The sequence below is a fragment of the Penicillium longicatenatum genome (genome assembly GCF_028827895.1).
Source record: "Penicillium longicatenatum strain IBT 33135 chromosome Unknown contig_7_segment0_segment0, whole genome shotgun sequence".
In the NCBI taxonomy this organism is placed as follows: domain Eukaryota; kingdom Fungi; phylum Ascomycota; class Eurotiomycetes; order Eurotiales; family Aspergillaceae; genus Penicillium; species Penicillium longicatenatum.
In genome coordinates this window covers 3622287-3641257 of record NW_026643124.1, presented here as the reverse complement: position 1 = coordinate 3641257, position 18971 = coordinate 3622287, and the positions used below count along the sequence as shown (strand labels likewise).

The window sequence follows — 18971 nt, the reverse complement described above, 5'->3', positions numbered from 1 at the left end:
GACACCAATCAAATTCGTTCACTTCACTTACAACAAAACTCACCCTTCTTGAAGAATTATCGGAACGTTGTCCATCGCCGACTTCTACTAGCTTCGCGCACCCGCTGCGGAACCACGTGACCAGCAGGGCTTCGTGCAGCAAAAACCCTAATCCGATCCACACAACTCCATCTTGACTACGATTCCTCACCATTGCAACCTCAATCCGCATCAACCGTCACCATGCCTCGCGAAGTCTCCGATATCAAGCAGTTCATTGAGATCTGCCGCCGGAAGGACGCTTCCTGTACGTTTCGCTTTTTTTCCGTTCGGAGAGGAGCCCGTTATGAAGCGAGAACACGGAACTAAAGACTAACAAACTGCTTCTACAGCCGCCCGGATCAAGAAGAACACCAAGTCCCAGCAGATCAAGTTCAAGGTCCGCTGCGAGCGCTTCCTGTACACCCTTGTCCTCAAGGACTCCGACAAGGCCGACAAGCTCAAGCAGAGCCTTCCCCCTGGTGCGTCGAACCCACATTTCCACCCGATCCTCTCTATCCATGACTCTATTTGGAAGCCTGTTGGAAATCAATCGCGATTGAAGGAGGCAACAAACCCCGGAACGCGTCATTACACGAATTGAAGGCTATCCGAAACTCTGCTAACATTATTTTATTTCTTTACAGCCCTCAAGGTTGTCGACGTCACCAACGGCGACAAGAAGAAGTCCCTGTAAATTCAGTGACAATGGCATAAAAGGAGGCATGGAGTTCGGTGCGAATGGTTGTCGATGAATGCAAGACCAACTGTTGGAGGGACGAATGGCACGGCCTTGACTCTCTCTGCGAGCCGACACGGGGGAGGTGGAAATGAAAAAAAGACGTCAACCTTGCGTTTGTACACCGCTGTGATATTCCAACGGTCAAACGAACTCGCATTTTCCGGACGCATTTGAGGATTGCTTTTGTCGGAGCTTCCAGTCCCTACACACCAATGAAAAAAACAGTTGAAACACCTTTACTGGGCTTCTTGCGCGCTTTGTGCGGGGAAATGCCTTTGTCCATCTCAATGGCATCAAATAAAGCATTCCATCACTTGATGCGCACTTACATTCTGTGCCGTGGCAGTAGATTGAAACCACCGTAAGGTGCTAGTAGAAAGTCGACAATTTCAAATTATATCAAGTCGCCCAAGCCAAGAGATCTCGCATTCGACCATGTCCATGCCGCTATATTCTGAACGTGAACACATTCCCCCCATACATTCATAGACTGTTTCTCGAGCCATATCGTGAAATACCCACTCGATTCCGCCAGCTCGTACCAAGGAACTTTCCACATTGTATGAAGAGCATGGAGACTGTAAGTCTTAGAATCCTGACTTGATAATATATGCAGTGGCAGGCCCAATGCCGTTAGTGAGATGGATCCGGGGATGCTCATGTGGATATAGATAAGGGTGCTTGCATAACATCGACCTCTGGATCAAGCTTTCAACTGCAGGCTGCCTTCGCTTCTAGACTCTCCAAGTAGTGTTGAGTGGGTGATTTTAGCTCAAACCATCTCGATATAATGACAAGACTGTGAATATATTTTGAGATTCACTATAAGTTTCATCAATAAAGCCCTTCATGCTACGGTAAAGGGGACAAAGGAATAAAGGAAAAAAGCTCTTCGTTAAGATCAGCTCAAAGTGTTCAAAGGACAATGAAATTGATTGGAATGTCTCAAGCAAACCACCTATAAGACTAGGCTGAATCTCGCCCAATTTCCTCCCATGTCCGGATCAAATACCCAGTCCAGTCTCACCATGGATCAACTCGCCTTCAATTTCAGCCAGTTGAACCTCAATCAAACCCATCTTGAAAACCAAGATGAAGTATACCCCCATCAAGAACCATCTCACCAAGCAGAAGAACCCCTTCCAATGTACCCCATCGGCGTTGTCGACGATACAAATCTATCATCGCCTTTATCAAGCAATCCGCCAACCCTTTTCTCCGTTCCTAGTGTCTCGTCAAATCCCACTGAAGTTTCGCCATCACCATCCCCAAATAGCCTGAACACATTGCTGAATGGTCTTCTAACAGAATCGGCATACCTGACCCACCCCAACCTCTGCCAAATCCGCCAAATCGCCCGATCAACTGATGCAGCCGCAGCATTCGTTGGAAAGTTTCTATACAACAATAGACGCTTCCACTACGAGCTTGAAACTGCCTTCCTGGGGCCCTATCGTGATGCTCAGCGCGGACGAAAAACCCCGCTGAACAAGCTAGTTCCAATTACCGGATGGCCGGATGAGGAACCAGATGTCATCACTGGCGCAATTCTGGATGATTGTCCTGGATGTTTTGATTGGATTTGCAGACGCCTTCCTGGCATGGACTGCTATGGATGCAACGTGTATGGGTGGACATATGCCGCTATTGCGGTTTATGCTCGTTCGGTCCAGATACTCGAGTACATGTTTGCGTGGGACGAGCCTCTCGGTACGATGGATCTGATTATGTGTATGCGGGCAAACGCGTTTCAGATGACTCCTGTTCCGACGCCTTTGTCATTCGTGGCCCGGCGAGGTGATTTGCAGTTTCTGGAATGTCTGCTTGAGTTATGGAAGCCTCGCCCTGAGACTAAGATCCGGAAGGGTCTTTCTTCTGTGGACAAGTATTTTCTCTGTACGTTTGTTACTGAAGTTGTTGCCGTCCGACTTGCGGAGGTGGGATTTCCTATTCACGATACCGTTCTCTCTGATCTAGATCAATCTCGACCCTCTACCATATTTGCGACTGCTTGGCATGCTGCTGTGTACAATGGACCTGGCTTTTTGGATTACCTGGAGAGGTCTTCGAAGATCTCTAAAATTACTTCGGACGTGAACGGCGAATCCCCCCTTCATTATGCAAGGCGAGCTAAACGAGTTGATTCTGTACTCTGGTTGACACAGCATGGTGGTGTACCTGGGACTCTTCGATAGTCATGAAAAAGAGAAAGAAAAAAAATGTATTCATTTGATACGAAAGTTTTATAGTCGACTTCCTTTTATATCCACAAGAGTATGTACCCTGTAAAAATCTATTCCTTCCGCTGATAATCCAATTCGACATAGCCCTCAACTCCAGCAAGCTTCAAAGCCTCGACAAACCCACTCACCCCCAAGTCCAACCTCCTCAGTTCAAACTCCCCAAAGAAACTCGGCTCAGCGCAAACCTTCACAAAGCCCAAGCTCTCAAAAAGCGCCAAACTCCTCACATTCTCCTGCCCAATCTTAACGCTCAACCACTGTAACCTCAATCCCTCCGTCCCAGCAGCCTGTACCAACTTCTCCCTTTCATCCTCCTCAAGACTCTTCACAAACTCCTCCAAGATGTCCACCTGTTTCTCTGCAATATACCTCATAAACACCAAAACTGAAGCCTTTCCGAATCCCCGTCGCTGATTCATTTTCTCGGCTACCATTAGCTCGATCTCGCCCACAATCTGCGGAGGCGCGTCTCCGTCTTCGCCATCTTCAACGCGGAGGAAGAGGTTGATATCTCCGATCATGTTTGCTGCGGATTCATCCTCTGGGCACAATTTGATTTGTCTTGAGTTGGTGCTGGGCTGCTCTACTGGCTGGCAGGTGATGAAGGTCAGCTTGTCAGCGTCTTGGCGCCAGCTGCGCTGCATGGAGTATTCCTCCTCAAGAGATAATGGCTCTGAAGCAGTTGCCTCTTGGATTTCCTAGTGCCAAGGTTAGTCTGAACATGTAGTTTTTTGGGGTGTGGGGTTTCTGATCGCAATTCCAATTCTTACCTCGTCTTGCATCCATTCGTGATATCGGGGGACGTGCCATGTTGAATATGGGACAAGTAGGACCTTGGAGGTCGAGATGGCTATGTTCGATGGTGTTAATATGCAAGAACTATGTGGTACTTCACGGTTGGAGAGATGGTTCAAGCGTTAAGGTGTATAGAGGGGCAAATAATACGTACCAGTTTCAGCATTGAGCAACATCAGGATGGTAAAGACTAGGTTTTGGTATGTTCAGGTAATCGAGTACAGAAGTAACTGCAAGACTCCAGGACTTGAGGGTGCTCTACTGATCTATGTGTGTATAGTGGACAAGCATGAAATTTTGGCAAAGTTGCGGATATAAGTGAAGTGGGGCTTGGCAACCATAACATCTAATCAGTCTTCAGATCCAATAAACAAGACAAAAGACAACGGAACATTCACATGAACATGCAAATCAATGCCAGCAAGGTTTTTCCTTCCTTCCTTTCTTTTCTAATTCTTTTTCCTATGTTTTACCAGTCTCGGGTTTCCAGTCAATTCCAATTGCTATCAATCAAGTTTCACATCACACATCCCATTCGAGATTGACCCATCAGACGGCTTCGACTGTCCTGATGTAGACGAAGCTAACTATGCTCAAGCACAATGTACCAATTCAAACAGTACATAATTGATTAGAATGTAGTCATGTCATTAGCCTATTTCGAGGATGCTATCGATCTATTTTTTCTCCTCTTGTCCTGCAAACACACCAAACCGGACAACCTCTACCTCCAGAGTCTCAGAATCAACCAGAACCAGCTCCCCAGTTTCCTTAAAACGTGGGAGAGATAGAAGTCGAACTCGAGGTACAGATGTTTCGCCAGCAGAGTCTGTCATCTCGGTATCACCTCCATCCAGGCGGAGGGGAAGGTCACCCTCAATCACGGCAGTCTTGAAGCAAGGCTGGTTTCCCGTGAAAAAGATATGGGGACAGAACTCGAGAATGAAAGGGTCAGATTCTTGGAATGGATAAGACCCTAGAAAATTGTCAGCATGAAGATCCAGTATATATTCGGAGGCATGAAACATACAGAGTGTATCCGGGGCTGTGGGAACACCAATTCGCCACCGGAGCATCGCTTCCATTACGTGCATGCGAGCACTCGAATCGTCCGAGTCCTTTTCTGTGCTTCCCTCCTCGCCAGGGAAGTCAAGGTAACGCAGAACATCGTCGACGTTCTGGCCACTACTTCCCCACAGTCGCCAGCCTTCCACTTCGCCCTCCCACGGATTGGTGACGCTGTCGAACCAACCTGCTTCTGGTTTCTCCTCACCAGATGGCGGAGGTGCAGCGTATGCTCTGGAGTTCGGAAACATGGTACGGTGAATGCTCTGTTGAGGAAGGGAAAAGTTTGCTGGATCTGCCTCGCCCGGCATCAAGGTGACGGGGATACTCGGTAAAATTTCCGACAAGAAGTTGTCCAAGTGTGTAATGGGTGATGCGTTGTACGCCGAAGCATCATAACCGTACTTCTTCGGGGCAGCCTTCTTCTTTGCGGCGCCGTCCATACCAGCTGATGCTGCATCGGTTATCACGCTAGCTCCGAGAGAGTTACCTGCAATGATGAGTCGCGTGATATTTGAAGCACTCGGAGGGCCATTATCCTCGGTTCCAGAGAACCCTGTGTACCCAAGAAGATACTCTGTAAGCAACTCCAATGCAAGCGTATCGCTTGATGTCCCTGTAATCCCCAACCCACTGACAAAAGCAATTTTGCCAGATTGCTTTGGAGCCGCGTCCTTGCCATTATGTTTTGGACCTTCATTGCCCCATCTTGGCGGCTGTGGGGGTAATTCTGGGACTTTGATGTCAATGACCTCAAAATCTCCATTGGCATTCTCTGTTCCTAAAGCCGCAACCACGGTACCGGTAGTAAGATGGACGGATGAAAGAAAGTCTCCAGCCAGACGGACACGGCCCGACGCATCTTCCAACGTAGTCTGAGTCAGTGCTGGGTTGGATGAGTCGACATAGGTACGACGTGGGGGAGGTGCGGAGGTAAAGTTCTAGACACCGGTCAGATATAGTCAACAGACTTGAAGGATTTTCTACACCTACCTCTTTGGAAAGGTCGTCCAGAATGTTGGGCTTCATTGGCATATCCATATACACTGTGCCGGCGACCCAACACAGCTCACCCTGCCGCACATCAAGTACTCGATCCACACGTCGCGCATGCTCTCCTGCGATCTAATCAATGCAGAGAACCATTGTCAGTCAAGCCCGGCGGCAGAACGCGCGCGTATCTGATCGAGGGATAGTCATACAGTGATGCCCTCCCATGCCTCCATCGCAATTTTCTCCACCGCAGGCTTCAGCCCAGCGAGCCGCAGGAAGTACATATCGCCATACTGTTGTTTGTAGTGCCGAGCAGGCCCAGATGGGAGCTTGAATGTGTCGAGAGGTCTGTAATTTGAGGGTGTGCGGTAGGTTTCTTCGTATTCCTCGTTGCTATCCAAACAGAACGCGCGCAGTGGTCAGCCGGGTTTTATGGATGGAAATGTGGCAATCTTCCAGGTCGAGACAGGCAGGTCGTTGAATACATACCCAGGAGGTTTTAGAAACCCGTAGTCGTCACCTGGAGTCATTTTGTGAGTTTCAAGGTCCCTTGACCTTGATGCGGAGTGGAAGAGTTCGGTGCGGAAACATTAAGGTGACGCGAACCCCACGCGATCTAGCGCGTCCAATTACATTCCCGCTTTAGGTATCGCGCCTTCTGCCTTATTTATTTTCAGGTCGACGTAATTGGAGAAATGGGTGTATAATTCCATCAAGGGAGTTCATAGGGTTTAATATTTGAAGTTTCACTATTTTTCTGCTCCTGTCGTACAGAATAGTCAGCATGGGCCGTTTCTGCACTTTACCCTCGTATTTTAGAGGCTCAATGGTAGATAGTATTGTTTGGAAATCCAATCTGCTAGTAGTTACAGCATGATTCTACCATAGCAAGGAATTTCCCGAGCTGTTGGCTAGTAGTAGTCAATGGGAAAAGCCTGAAGATCCACATAAGCTAGGTAAGTCAATGTAGAACTTCAGTCGGCTATATGGTATCGGCACAAGACAGTGTGGAAAATGATGCACAAATTTCAAATTAATTACCAACAGAGCACGAGGCTGGCCATTACTATCTTTGCCAGGGCTCAGTATGAAATGTGCATTCATAAGCTAATGAACATGCCTCGGTCCGGCTGAGCAGCTTCCCCGCATTCTTCTTCAACCCCGACCCAAAATCATAGATACCCCAAAGATCCATAACCTGTATCCAAGTACCTGACGAGACTCGCGTTATACATCCCATTCGAGCATTATAATCTGAAATTTTACAACCTTCTCACCTCTCATATCTGGAATAACCGTGACTACAACTCCAATTCCGCCAACATGTCTCTCCACACGCCCCTCTGCACTCTCCTCAAAATCCAACACCCAGTCCTCCTTGCCGGCATGGCTCGTGCCTCTGGTGCTCCTCTTGCCGCTGCAGTTTCAAATGCAGGCGGCCTCGGCACAGTAGGCGGACTAGGCTACACACCGGAGCAACTATCGGAGATGCTAACGGAGCTGAAATCGCTACTCCGCGACCCATCACTACCATTCGGTGTAGATCTTGCCCTACCCCAGGTAGGTGGAGGCGCACGCGCAACAAACCACGACTACACACACGGACAGCTAGACGAGCTAGTCGAAGTTGCGATCTCGCACGGCGCGAAGCTCTTCGTTTCCGCTGTTGGCATCCCGCCCGAGAAGACTGTTAAACGACTCCATGAGGCGGGGCTACTAATCATGAATATGGTCGGGGCGCCGAAGCATGCGGAGAAGGCGTTTCAGCGTGGAGTTGATATTGTTTGTGCGCAGGGTGGTGAGGGAGGTGGGCATACCGGTGATATTCCGTTCTCGGTGCTTATTCCTGCTGTGGTTGATGTTGCAAAGAAGTACAAGAGTCCGTTGACAGGGTTGCCGGCGCAGGTTGTTGCCGCTGGTGGAGTGAATGATGGGCGCAGTCTTGCGGCGTCTTTGATGCTTGGTGCGTCGGGTGTGTGGGTTGGGACCCGGTTTGTGGCTTCGGAAGAGAGTGGTGCGAGTCGTCTGCACAAGGAGGCCGTTGTTGGGGCGAAATATGGGGAGACTAAGAGAACGCTGGTTGTTTCTGGGCGGCCGTTGCGCATGTTGCCTAATGACTACATTAAGGAGTGGGAGAATCGGCCTGCTGATATTGCCGAGTTGACCGCGAAGGGGATTGTGCCAATGATGCATGATTTGGAAAATGAGAAGGACATTGATATGCCTTTCCTGATGGGAGATGTGTCGGCGGGTGTCAAGGAGATTAAACCGGCTGGTGTGATTGTTAAGGAGATGGTTCAGCAGGCCGTGGATGTTCTCAAGACGGGCAATTCGTATATCACTGGAAATGGGCAGATGAGTAAGCTATAAATGAATCAGATATGTTTGGTTGTACTAGTGGATATCTCTTGATTGTTTGATGGCGCGTAGTCGTATAGAAACATTTGGATCTGAATGAACCAGTTGACCCATGGTGACCGATACCAACAGAGGTAAATTCCCTAGAAGCGCATGTCATGGGCAACAGATATGCTCTGAAGAATATCAACAAATCATATTGCCCGCTTCCCATTGCAAGTCATCCATAATCAAGTCTATTCCGTATCTTAGTACATTAGGGGTTGATAAATCAATCTCCTCGAACAGCAATGGGGCACAAGAGAGTAGTAGTCATGTCACCGCCTCAAATCACAAAATCGAAGAATTCGGTAACATAGACAGGTCGAAATGAAAGGACACAGAGCATTTATCAATGACAACCGTTCAAGACGGCATTCTTGGAGGCTCGGGCCTCGAGAAGACTAGGAGGCGGAGGTGGACCAAAGACAGGCCGTTCGGCAGGGTGGGAAAGGGTGCGATCATGCTCGTCGAGCTCTCCTTCCTCGCTCAAGTCTTCCTCGTCTTCGTAATCATCATCATACTCGCTCTCGGTGCCTTCGTCGTCATGTTCCAAGTGATCGTCGCCCTCGGCTAATCCTTCACCGCGGCCTTGTGCCTGCATGCGACGGCACAGAGCCTCAAGATGTTGACACTTGCGTCGCCATTTCTCGAGCTCTCCGTGATTCCGGGTACGCTCTTCGGCCATTTCTAGGATGTTGCGGTTGGTTGATTCGTGCTTCCGGTTGAGAGTGTGGTTCTCTTTCTCCAAACGCTTGGTCTTTTTAGACATCTCTTCCATTTCCTTCCGGAAAGTCAGGAAAAGCTCATTGCTGTTGTTCAATGTATCCTCAACCTGTTATTCGTTAACTCAACCACCAGCACAAGAATGTAAGGGTTTCCGTACCTGCTTGAACTTCTCTACGTAGATGTTGAGCTGACTGCGTAGTTCTGCTTCCGTATGGGAGAAGGTAGAGACCTGCGCACTCAAAGCTCGGCCGCGAACAGATTCATTGTCGGCAGCTCGGCGCTGCTCTTCATACTTAGCAGTCAGGCTCTGGATCTCCGAGTCCTTGCTACGAAGGAGACTCTTGTAATGAAGCTCGCGGGTGTCAAATTGCTCGTTAATGGTCTTGAGCTTTACACGGAGTCTAGAATTCACATGTTAGTAAGTTAAAACTACAACTGCTGCAACTGGGCGAGGGAAAGGCGTACGCTTCATCCAGATCCACATCAACTTTCTCATTACGAGGATTCCCCTTGGCAGCCATGACATCTTGAATGTCATAGAGCAAAGAGTCCAGTCGTTCATTGACAATCAAACGGGCCTTCTTCTCTGTGTCATCGAGCTTCTTGTTCTCGTCCTGCAATAGTTCAGTATGCGCAATAGACCGGCCTCCAGAGGTCTGGCTTTCCTACCTTAACTTTCTTGTTCTCCTTGGTCAGCTCTCGGCACAGCTTCTCCAGCTTGTCCTTCATGGTGACGGTCTTCCCAAATTCCGATTTGCCTTTCTCCTGTTCCTTCTGCAGTTGGTCGGCGCGTTTCTTGCTCTTCGCATAGTCCCGGTCCAACTTTTTCATATCCGCTAGCAGCTCGGTATACTTCTTGGAAACGGCCTCCAGGCGAGTCATTGGGGATTCCATGGTATTGAGAAGCTGGTTCAGATCTCGAGTCGCCTTCTTCACCTCGCGCTCTGTGTATACCAAGTCAGTGACCAAGTCCAGCCTCCACACGAAACACGTATGCAAGTGCCCTTGTAATCTCAAGCTGGAGATCGCGAGGAACTCCGCGCATACTCTGAAATCACGTACCAATCTCTGCTTCCTGCTCCTTCTCGCCCACGGCATCCTGTTCCAACTGCGAGATCTTGGCAGCCAGTAGTTTGGATGTCTCACTGGGATCGGTGGCTTTCTTCCCTTTGTTGTTTTTCTTCCCCATGGCGGAAGACGACATGCTGCGCGGGGTACACGGGGTCTTGCGAATCCGAGGAGGGCTCGATAGGGGTTCACAGTGGTCGCGTGGCCGGTATGAAGCCGAAAAATTGTGCAGGTTCGGGATGGGTACACTCGGAGGGGGGGAGGTGCGGGTTCAATCGGGGGAGAGGATAGACGTGAAGAGGTCCCAGAGGCAGATCGGGGCCCGGTCAAGAGCAACACCTCTGGGGCAAGTTAATAGTGATTCGCCGTGCTTTCCTGTTTAGGCGGAGGTCAATGGCTCCTTCGGAGGAAGAGAACTCGACGAGGGGGAAGCCTTAGTCATCGACCCAGCCGCACGTCCAGCCACACTGGATATACCACTTCCACTACCTACTTGGCTAGCTTGGTCTTGCCTGATCTTCAAAGGGTAAATCTTCAATACTACACAAGGGCTCGTCTGTCCACAAGTTCCTCATTTATATGAGGGAGTGCTCCTACTCCGGCTGACATAAGTCCGATGCCCTCCGGTTGTGAGGTCATGTTCTCGAGCCATTCTGACACACCAGCTCTTTTACCCTAGTTAATACATGAGGGATCTCACTTGAATTGCCTAGGTGAACACATATTGAGGTATCTTCACAACATTTAGGCGTTTTATCTCTTAGTCAGACAAAGCCAGTATTCAAGTATCAATTGTACTAACCAGGCACCAAGCACGATGTAGTTTGCAATCTATGAACATGCATCTATCAAAATGGTTCAAGAGCCATTCAATCTGACACTTTTTTCATTGAATATCAAGGCCAACTCCCAGCTTTTGATATTCACGGGTACTCTTTTCCTCGATGCCCGGTAAAGCCATAGTATATCCGGTCCTCGGTAGCGGGCACTATTAATGCACTATACTAAGCACGTGGCAGACACTTCATTTCAGCCTCAATTTCCAAAGATTTTCCCCAAGCAAACTTGTAATCTGACATAGGACGTGTTCGGATCCTAGAAACAAACCCCTGATAACACATAAGCGGGCCCGCTTAGTCCCCGCAGATAAGAAGTAGCACGGACTTCAACCATCCGTCCTTCTCCAGATGTAAATGTAACGCCAAACACCATGAACAAACAGGCCAGAACAGCTCGAGGACCTAAGCCGACAAAGGCTTGTGGTGAGTCATACAATAACCGATACCTATGAGGCATATTACTAAATTCGCGGCCAGTCAATTGTCGGCGACTAAAGGTATAACCTACGCGGATATATTCCAGTGACCATGCATTAAAAGTTTCTTTTAGATGAAATGTGAAGTCTCGGGGGCTCCGCCTTGTCGTCGATGCCGTCATACTCAAAATGCTTGTGTTTTCAAGCCTCGGGCCAACGTATGTTTTACATTGTCACTTTGGAACGCAGACTACATGTACAACCCTTGGATGTCCATTTATACTTACCAGCTGTCAAGGCCTCTGCACTTCATGATTTGCTTGAACTTGAAGAGGCAGACTTGCTCAACATACATCCCGCAATGCGTGACCATCAATCTGTTTTGGACCGATTAGATCGAATTGAAACTGTCTTGGGCATAGACCGAGATGCTCAAGAGGACTCCGTTGTTTCTCCAGCCTCACCAGGAGAGAAAGATTGCCAACAAATATCTATACAAGGAGCATGGAGCGCTATTACTCACCTAAAGTCTATTACTCGCCCAGCACAGGAGGAGGCTATTTGGTCGAAACCAAATGTCAAGTGCCTTTGGACCTCGTAAGTTGACCCGGCATTCTTGTAGTCTTCTGGGAAGACGAGCTCATAGCTATCGGATCCACAGATTTCTCAACAATCTACCACTCCTTCACTTCCTAAAAGATCGAGATGCCTTTGATTCTCCGACCCCACTATTACTAGCTTCTGTCCTCTACATCTCCGCCCTCCACCACAAATCATCCGAGATGGCATCCTTAGAAGCGGGCTATTTTACGGCAATTTGCTGCGCAATAGCCGAACTGGCATCTTCAAGTTCAAACCCGAGTCCTGTTTCTATGACAGAAAAGAAATCACCAGATGTTCTGAAGCGCGAAGCATTTCATAATATCCTTGGTTTGATCATGGCAAGTCTAAGCTCCGAAGCTTATGTTGCAACGACCGGCCTATGGATCGCAATGGGATACCGGCTCTGGTTAGATCACTGTCCCTTGGATCTGGAAGCCTCAACACTAGATTGGCGTGGTTTGTTCTCCGGCCTTCAAGTGAGTTATCTTCTGAACCTGGTCATCCGACTATACTGATGATCCTAGGTCATAGATATTGAACATGCATCAATACACATGTCCTATCCTCTCATTCCCCGCCAACCACTGACCCCTGGTATCCAGCGTCTAGACAGCCACCAAGGAAATGCTTTTCAAGGTCTGGCCGAAATGATGCACTTCGGCCTCAGCCACTTTGTGGGGAGAGGTCTACCGACAATTTGGTGCTCAATAAATGCAGAGATATCTGACTATACCCCGGTCGTTCAGAGTCCTTTTACAGAGCGGGACTCTGAGATTATTCGTCTTTGGGCTCGAAAGCTTGATGACTGGCTTGTTCGGTATAATGGGGCATCCCGTGAGTATTTGAACGGCCTGGGATAATTATTTATCGGTTCCTGACCGAAGATTTGCGTTTTAGAACCATCTCCATCCGATAAACAGGGCATTTTGATCTTGTTGCAATACCATTTGCACAAACTTTATGTATTGTCTATATATCATCCTGCCCGAGGATTCAATATTAGCTCAGCAAACATTAGTCCCGTGGAAAGACATGAGCTGCTGGTATCAGCACGAGCAGTATTAAGACTGCGCCAAGATGATGCCAGCATTTGGTCGAATTGGGATCTGATAGTAAGCGTGGTTTTCAGATCTCTTCCATGAGTACTGCTAATTTTCGAATAAGATGATAACATGGGCTGCTATTCTGCTTTTACGTGGGGTAGAAGATGGCATGACACACCAAGACGGTACAAGTTCTCAGCTACACATATGGATTCCATTCTGACAATTTCTAGACCTGCACCTCATTCACGTCCACCTTCAAAGTCTAGAGCGTAGTTCTCAATCAACGGCAAGTATACACACTGTTCTTTCACAGCGCCTCGAATACAGCGTGCAGGCCATGCATACCCCACCAGACACAAGCTCTGCATTGGTGTTCCCGGGTCCTAGTGCCGATGATTCTTGGACGATCTTTGATCATGAAATCATGTCCCTTGCAAACCCGCCTTGGTTGTTCGAGGACTCTACCCCGTTCTCACATAATCAAAAATCACTTGGTCAGGTGCCCGCCGGCCTACCTGTCCCCTACGCGGGCTTACTAGACAACAGTGCCCAGTCCTTTGGAGTGAACGCAGTTTGGAATGACGCAGATTAATATATACCTCAATATTATAATGAAGGAAGCATCAAATCTATTGTAAATGAGAAACGCTACAGGAATCATGAGCCAGAACCAACCTATACGCTTTTCGTAGTCCATTCCAAGACATCTATCTAAACCCGCCTCACAACAAACCAAAATCTAATGGGATTACTCCCATGGAAACCGATAATCTTACCACTAGTCGCAGCCCAGCCATCCAACCCCCCGTCAACCTCCCACTCCGTTGCTGTCTCTACCTGCACCTGTAACCAAAGCCTCTTCCACGTCTCCAAATTATGGCAATAATGCTCCGATGCCTTATTTATAACATCAGGATCAACGGGATCAAAACATCCGACCTGGCGCCCAATGAGAAGTGATCCAGGTTGCGCACGAAGCAGGCTGACAATGCGTTTGGCGGCAATAACTTGCTGATCCCAATTGAACAGGTGGAAGAACGAGGCAGCGTTGACGATATCCAGTTTACCCGTGAGGTTTCTCACGAGATCAGAGTTTTCGTCGAAAATGTCCGCTGCGATGAATTCGGATTTGAGGGTTTCACGGTCTGCAAAGAGTTCGTACCCTATTTCGTAGAATTTCTCGTGGAGGTCAGAGGCAAAGATGTTTTCAGATGGGACGCCATCGTAGACCTGATTTGGATTAGAAAACTGTATTATAGCTGGGAATTGCCGAATAAATCTTAGATGGAAGGACCAGGTACACATGTACATACCAGATGCCGTAGCTCTTGGCCAATAGCACAGCCCACATCCAGAAGCTTCTGGCCTGATTTTAATCGCTGGAGAATCTCAGGGTAGATTGGTAACTGGGGAATGCTCATGTCCAGGAACCCGAATAAACCGATACAAGGATAGGGTAGCTAGGTTTCAACCCAAATTTAGCATTGAACACGGCATGAGAGTAGTCAATCAAATTCTTCTGGGTACCGAGTAGGGATAGACTTACTACTTCGAAAGCGCGCTCCCGCTAAAGATAAGATTAAGAGTAAATTAGTGCACTGGTGCTAAGATGGAAGCTTAACTAACCACATCCTTCACATGCTGCAGCATTTGATCCGGTGGGACCTTGCTATACTTCCCCAGAATGGTCTTCGAAGGTTCGGGCACCTCTGCGAAATCGATTTTATACCAAGGTAGCTTGCGCAGATCCTTGTCTTTGGTAAGAGCTGCTCGCAAATCGGATTCGGTCTTGGCTTTGGCCATTATGGAGTATGTAGCACGTCGGAAATACGTTGCTGTAATAGGAGAAATGAATAGTGGTTGTTGACACCGGGAATACAAAAGAAAGTTAGTTGAGCTTTGTGCGATTGACATTTATATCGGCGGCCGGGACCAACAATGTGACACCTGAGTGGGGAGGATGTTGGAGACAATGGTTTGATTGTTACTGGCAGTGCTCACAGCTATTTAATCCCAGGCGGTTCCGCATGCAATGGTCTAGCAAATCCCCGATTGGGGGAGCAATTCTATCGACTATCATTTTCAGTGCTTCACTAAGTACCAGTTACTGTTCGAAAAGAAAGACTTGAAAGCTGCAATCAACATATTGCATTAGCATTGGTGGGGTATAAGGTACATCGAAAATAATGTTCATCAAGTCGTGCGTGGAAGTGGTAGATCCACTGAGCATATCTCATGGCATCATTTTCAGCAAAAGCTAAGAGCGAGCTTTACGAGATGTCAGCATTGTGGCGACTAGATTCACCAGCCAGATCTACCCCGTTATTAGGGTCATTAATGGAGTTAGGTTTGGATGTGGTCTTAGGAGATTCTGGTAACAGGAATGGCGGGAATGGCTCTGTTTGTTCGCCCGAGAACCGTCGAATAGATGACCCGATGGACCTCTGATCGGTAGAATCAGCTTGCTGTTCGCCCATCGGCAAGAGGCTTTGTTGGGAAAGAGGTCTAGGTATTTGTTCCCTTGCCGTTGAGGGTGATGTAGCTGTTGCGGGCTGTAAATAGAGTCAGTGTCTATTTACAATGTGGAGTGTTTCCCGGAATGCCATATACCTGGTGGTTATGATCAAGACGAAGACCCCGTTTAGCAGCCAGTTCTTGTGCAGCAGCTCGGTTTTTCTTGATCGTTAATTCTTCATGTGCCGCCTGATCTTTCTCGACTTGCAGATCCGCCATTGATGGGGTATTCAAGCCATGGAGGTTGTCTTGATCTGTGCTCATTGGTGATTTTGTGGATGAACGCTTCTTTCTCTTTTTGCGGTTTGATTTCTTGGAAGATGCATCCCCTAAACTGGACGTACCAGAAGCAGATCTCACCATTTCTGATTTCGAGCCCTGGTCATCTGACTCCAAGCCAGTCCCACGACGTCCGAAAACAAGAGCAAATTCATCGTCCAGCGGAACTGCGTCTTCTTCTTCATCACTCGGTAATAGATCACCACGAGAGCTAAGAGAGTTGGAAGTGTCGCGAGATGACCCAGTCTCGCTTCGATTTCTTCTATTTTCATTGTAAGATATCGGGCCTCCTTCATCCTCGGTCGCTTCCATTAATGGCTCATCTTCATGTGCATAGCGTCTCGAGCTGCCCGGGTGTTCTTGCAAGTCCGCCGCGGAGGGACGATACTTGATTCCTTTCGCCCCAAACCTCCAGGGAAAGCGTTCCAGGAATCCGATCAGTGAAGAGCTAGGGATGACCGTGGGGTCGCTGCGATCATCCGGGATATGTACTGCACTCCTCCGTCTTGTGTTACGTGTACCGTAGCTCATCCTCCTTGGCCGACGTGGCTGCTCAGTTGAATTTCGAGTTAACCCACTGCCCGCCAGAAGACGATCCAATTCTCCCGTGCCCCATCCTAGCAAGCTATCTTCCTCCTCGTCATTATCCCAGTCATCGTAGAAATCGAAGTTGGCCTCGGCCTGACCCCGGCGCCGGCGCCTCAGCTGATCTTCCCGGCTTGGGAAACAAGGAGCAGTACATCCATTAATGCAGTTCCCAATGGAGGCGACGCATGGGGATAAGTAATTTTGTGAAAAAGCGTATAGTCCTTCCTGGGCAGTCTCGTTGGCGGACTCGATGTTATGGGAGATCTGGTTGATCCGCTGCCGGATGCGCGGATCGCGCGATCGCATCATCTTGCAGCACGATCGTGGTGAGCAGGAGAAACCGGAAAGGGCGGAAGTCAATTCATCGTAAGGGGGGAGAAACGTGAGGTCCAGGGCCGCGCAATGGTTGGGGTATGCAAACGATGTCATCTGGTTACTGGGTTAGTCAGCATACACGTGATAGGCACCAGGGTCTGGGGTAAGAAAAGAAAAAAGAAAATTGAAAATAAATTGGAATTGAAGCATAGGGAACTGAGAATCCAAAGAATTATATGGACCATGGTTTATTACATTCGCTTTTTAAAGCCCCCCAAGTTTCATCAAGAAAAGAAAAATGCAAAATTGTCCCGACCACAGCAGAAAAAATCCGTCTTTATCACTGCCCTCATCTGCATCACCACTGATCTCGGGGATGATTTCCTTGCAGCAGATGTGGATCTAGTGGCAACCTGGACCCAGCGTTCACCCCGGGAAACTATTGACCAGAGTACCCTTAAATGGCAAGCTGGCTCGCGACAACTTCCGATCTCTATGGGACCATATTCAATCGACCATGTCTCCCAACAAGACGCAGTCTTCCAGATTCGGACCCAAAATATCCCGCAAGATACACTTGGGGTCGACACCACACCGTTGGTGATATCGGGTTGTAGTGCTCCTTTCAAGTGGCAGTCAGAGCCAGCGGAGAAATTGATCCAGCGAGAATTCAGCATTACAAACAGCAAATCCATCCCATCACTTAAAATATGGGAAGAGACCGGCAATAGCATTGCCCGACACATCTGGTGAGTGGCATTATGTAGTCTCTCCAATTCGGTGGTTTTAACATTGTTTTTAATCAATCATGCAGGGATGCGGCACTTGCATCGATCATTTTCCTCAACCAGTCTATTAGCGGCACTGCCACAGCCATTCCTAGTCTCAATCAGCTGCTTAAGCCACGCGGCTCGGCACTTCAGGCAGTGGAATTGGGCGCTGGGTGTGGTATTGTGGGCATTGCACTAGCAACAATGCGTGACCAGTGCAACGTGCTCCTCACAGATCTCCCTGAGGTTGAGAAGATCGTGATGCGCAATATCGATGAAGCCCATCTCAAGCCAACCTCGTCGGTCCGATATCAAACTCTTGACTGGGATGAGCCGCCACCAGACCTCTGCAGCCAACCCATCGATTTGATCCTTGTTTCCGACTGTACCTACAATGCAGACAGCTTGCCTACCTTAGTTTCAGTACTAGACCGATTGGTTCGGACTTCCCCGGACGCGTTGGTTCTGGTGGCCTTGAAGCGGCGGCACGAAAGCGAAGCCGTCTTTTTCGATTTGATGAAGGATGCGGCATTTGTTGCCCAACAGACTACTGTCCCGCTCCCATCACAGCATGACCAAAGCGATATAATTGAATTGTACTGCTACCGCCGTGAACATGTCGACGTGTCATAGTGTAAGTTGACCGGAGCGGAGCTTACAAGACGGTCCGTGCGCCAAACCCACTGGTGCGTCATACCGGAGGTTCTCGCCCCTGTTAGCGTTAGCGCGGGGCCGAGCTTCATCAATTTGTTCTACCACTTGGCCGGAACGTTTTGGGAATCCCGTCTCTACCTTGTAAGATTTTTCTTAATTCCAAGGAATTAGCTTTTCTGTCGTGGTTACTCACCCGGACCTGTGTATGCGCACATTATGTATGCGAGCCATACATATCATCGTCCACTAAGAAAGACTCCTAGGCTACATAATATTAACAGGGATGACTACACCGCATGTTTTTTTTTTTTAGAATAATCGTTGCCGAGAATTACCACTGCGGTATGCAATACGCAGGCACGCACGTACATGCATATGGTACATGGGCTACCGTATATCTCGATAACAAGAAAATCAAGTATAGAAATCGCGCATAGTGGATAGGTAGGAAAAAAATGGGTCTCAGAGGGGGGAAGATCCCAGTTTTGTGTGTGTGGACTCTTTTTGCGGGAACGTTAGAACCCTGGGCCTGGATGCCGTAAGCAGTTCCATACTTTTTTTCCCCCCAGAGAAAGACTTTCCTCCTCCTTTCTCCTCGTGTTTGGGATCATCTAGGTGAGTACTTTTGATTTTTTGCTTGTTCTTGTACCTTGGTGAACTCGATGGTCATTGGTGTGTCACAGTGCGTGATTTTATTACCACCATACCCTTTGTGTCTATCCTTTATGCCCTAAACACCGCCTTGGGAGGAAGTTAAAAAATCTGAACTTCCCCCAGCCCTCAACCGTTGATTTTTTTTCACTCATATTTTATTTTGGTCTACCCCTCCAGGTTGACTAACTTATGGTAGCGTCACAGATCGTGTCCATTTTCCAGTTCTTCTCCTGCCTTAGGTTC

At 48.4% G+C, this 18971-nt stretch overlaps 9 protein-coding genes across 9 annotated transcripts; 5 read left to right on the top strand and 4 right to left on the bottom strand.

The window, feature by feature from the left end:
* Positions 1-222: 222 nt before the first annotated feature.
* Positions 223-715, top strand: N7484_011621 (60S ribosomal protein eL38; the record flags this gene model as incomplete). Its single annotated transcript, XM_057122008.1, has 3 exons — positions 223-286; positions 372-500; positions 666-715. 3 exons carry the CDS (start codon positions 223-225, stop codon positions 713-715), a joined length of 243 nt encoding a protein of 80 aa, XP_056967762.1.
* A 1073-nt stretch (positions 716-1788) lies between these two features.
* N7484_011620 (uncharacterized protein) lies at positions 1789-2955 on the top strand (the record flags this gene model as incomplete). The annotated part of the gene is made up of 1 exon (XM_057122007.1): positions 1789-2955. The coding sequence occupies one exon, from the start codon at positions 1789-1791 to the stop codon at positions 2953-2955; it is 1167 nt and encodes a 388-aa protein (XP_056967761.1).
* Positions 2956-3053: 98 nt separating this feature from the next.
* N7484_011619 (uncharacterized protein) lies at positions 3054-6386 on the bottom strand (the record flags this gene model as incomplete). Its single annotated transcript, XM_057122006.1, has 8 exons — positions 3054-3701; positions 3774-3853; positions 3953-3988; positions 4508-4774; positions 4829-5804; positions 5857-5988; positions 6066-6249; positions 6346-6386. 8 exons carry the CDS (start codon positions 6384-6386, stop codon positions 3054-3056), a joined length of 2364 nt encoding a protein of 787 aa, XP_056967760.1.
* Positions 6387-7179: 793 nt separating this feature from the next.
* N7484_011618 (NAD(P)H-dependent flavin oxidoreductase) lies at positions 7180-8226 on the top strand (the record flags this gene model as incomplete). The annotated part of the gene is made up of 1 exon (XM_057122005.1): positions 7180-8226. The coding sequence occupies one exon, from the start codon at positions 7180-7182 to the stop codon at positions 8224-8226; it is 1047 nt and encodes a 348-aa protein (XP_056967759.1).
* A 379-nt stretch (positions 8227-8605) lies between these two features.
* On the bottom strand, positions 8606-10186 carry N7484_011617 (taxilin; the record flags this gene model as incomplete). The annotated part of the gene is made up of 5 exons (XM_057122004.1): positions 8606-9088; positions 9140-9383; positions 9448-9596; positions 9652-9926; positions 10045-10186. 5 exons carry the CDS (start codon positions 10184-10186, stop codon positions 8606-8608), a joined length of 1293 nt encoding a protein of 430 aa, XP_056967758.1.
* Positions 10187-11260: 1074 nt separating this feature from the next.
* N7484_011616 (fungal specific transcription factor domain-containing protein) lies at positions 11261-13546 on the top strand (the record flags this gene model as incomplete). Its single annotated transcript, XM_057122003.1, has 7 exons — positions 11261-11312; positions 11512-11902; positions 11967-12384; positions 12433-12742; positions 12806-13020; positions 13073-13136; positions 13185-13546. The coding sequence occupies 7 exons, from the start codon at positions 11261-11263 to the stop codon at positions 13544-13546; spliced, it is 1812 nt and encodes a 603-aa protein (XP_056967757.1).
* A 119-nt stretch (positions 13547-13665) lies between these two features.
* On the bottom strand, positions 13666-14757 carry N7484_011615 (uncharacterized protein; the record flags this gene model as incomplete). Its single annotated transcript, XM_057122002.1, has 3 exons — positions 13666-14184; positions 14268-14414; positions 14581-14757. The coding sequence occupies 3 exons, from the start codon at positions 14755-14757 to the stop codon at positions 13666-13668; spliced, it is 843 nt and encodes a 280-aa protein (XP_056967756.1).
* Positions 14758-15224: 467 nt separating this feature from the next.
* N7484_011614 (uncharacterized protein) lies at positions 15225-16644 on the bottom strand (the record flags this gene model as incomplete). Its single annotated transcript, XM_057122001.1, has 2 exons — positions 15225-15506; positions 15565-16644. 2 exons carry the CDS (start codon positions 16642-16644, stop codon positions 15225-15227), a joined length of 1362 nt encoding a protein of 453 aa, XP_056967755.1.
* Positions 16645-16893: 249 nt separating this feature from the next.
* Positions 16894-18053, top strand: N7484_011613 (protein N-lysine methyltransferase family protein; the record flags this gene model as incomplete). Its single annotated transcript, XM_057122000.1, has 2 exons — positions 16894-17399; positions 17465-18053. 2 exons carry the CDS (start codon positions 16894-16896, stop codon positions 18051-18053), a joined length of 1095 nt encoding a protein of 364 aa, XP_056967754.1.
* Between the last annotated feature and the right edge of the window lie 918 nt (positions 18054-18971).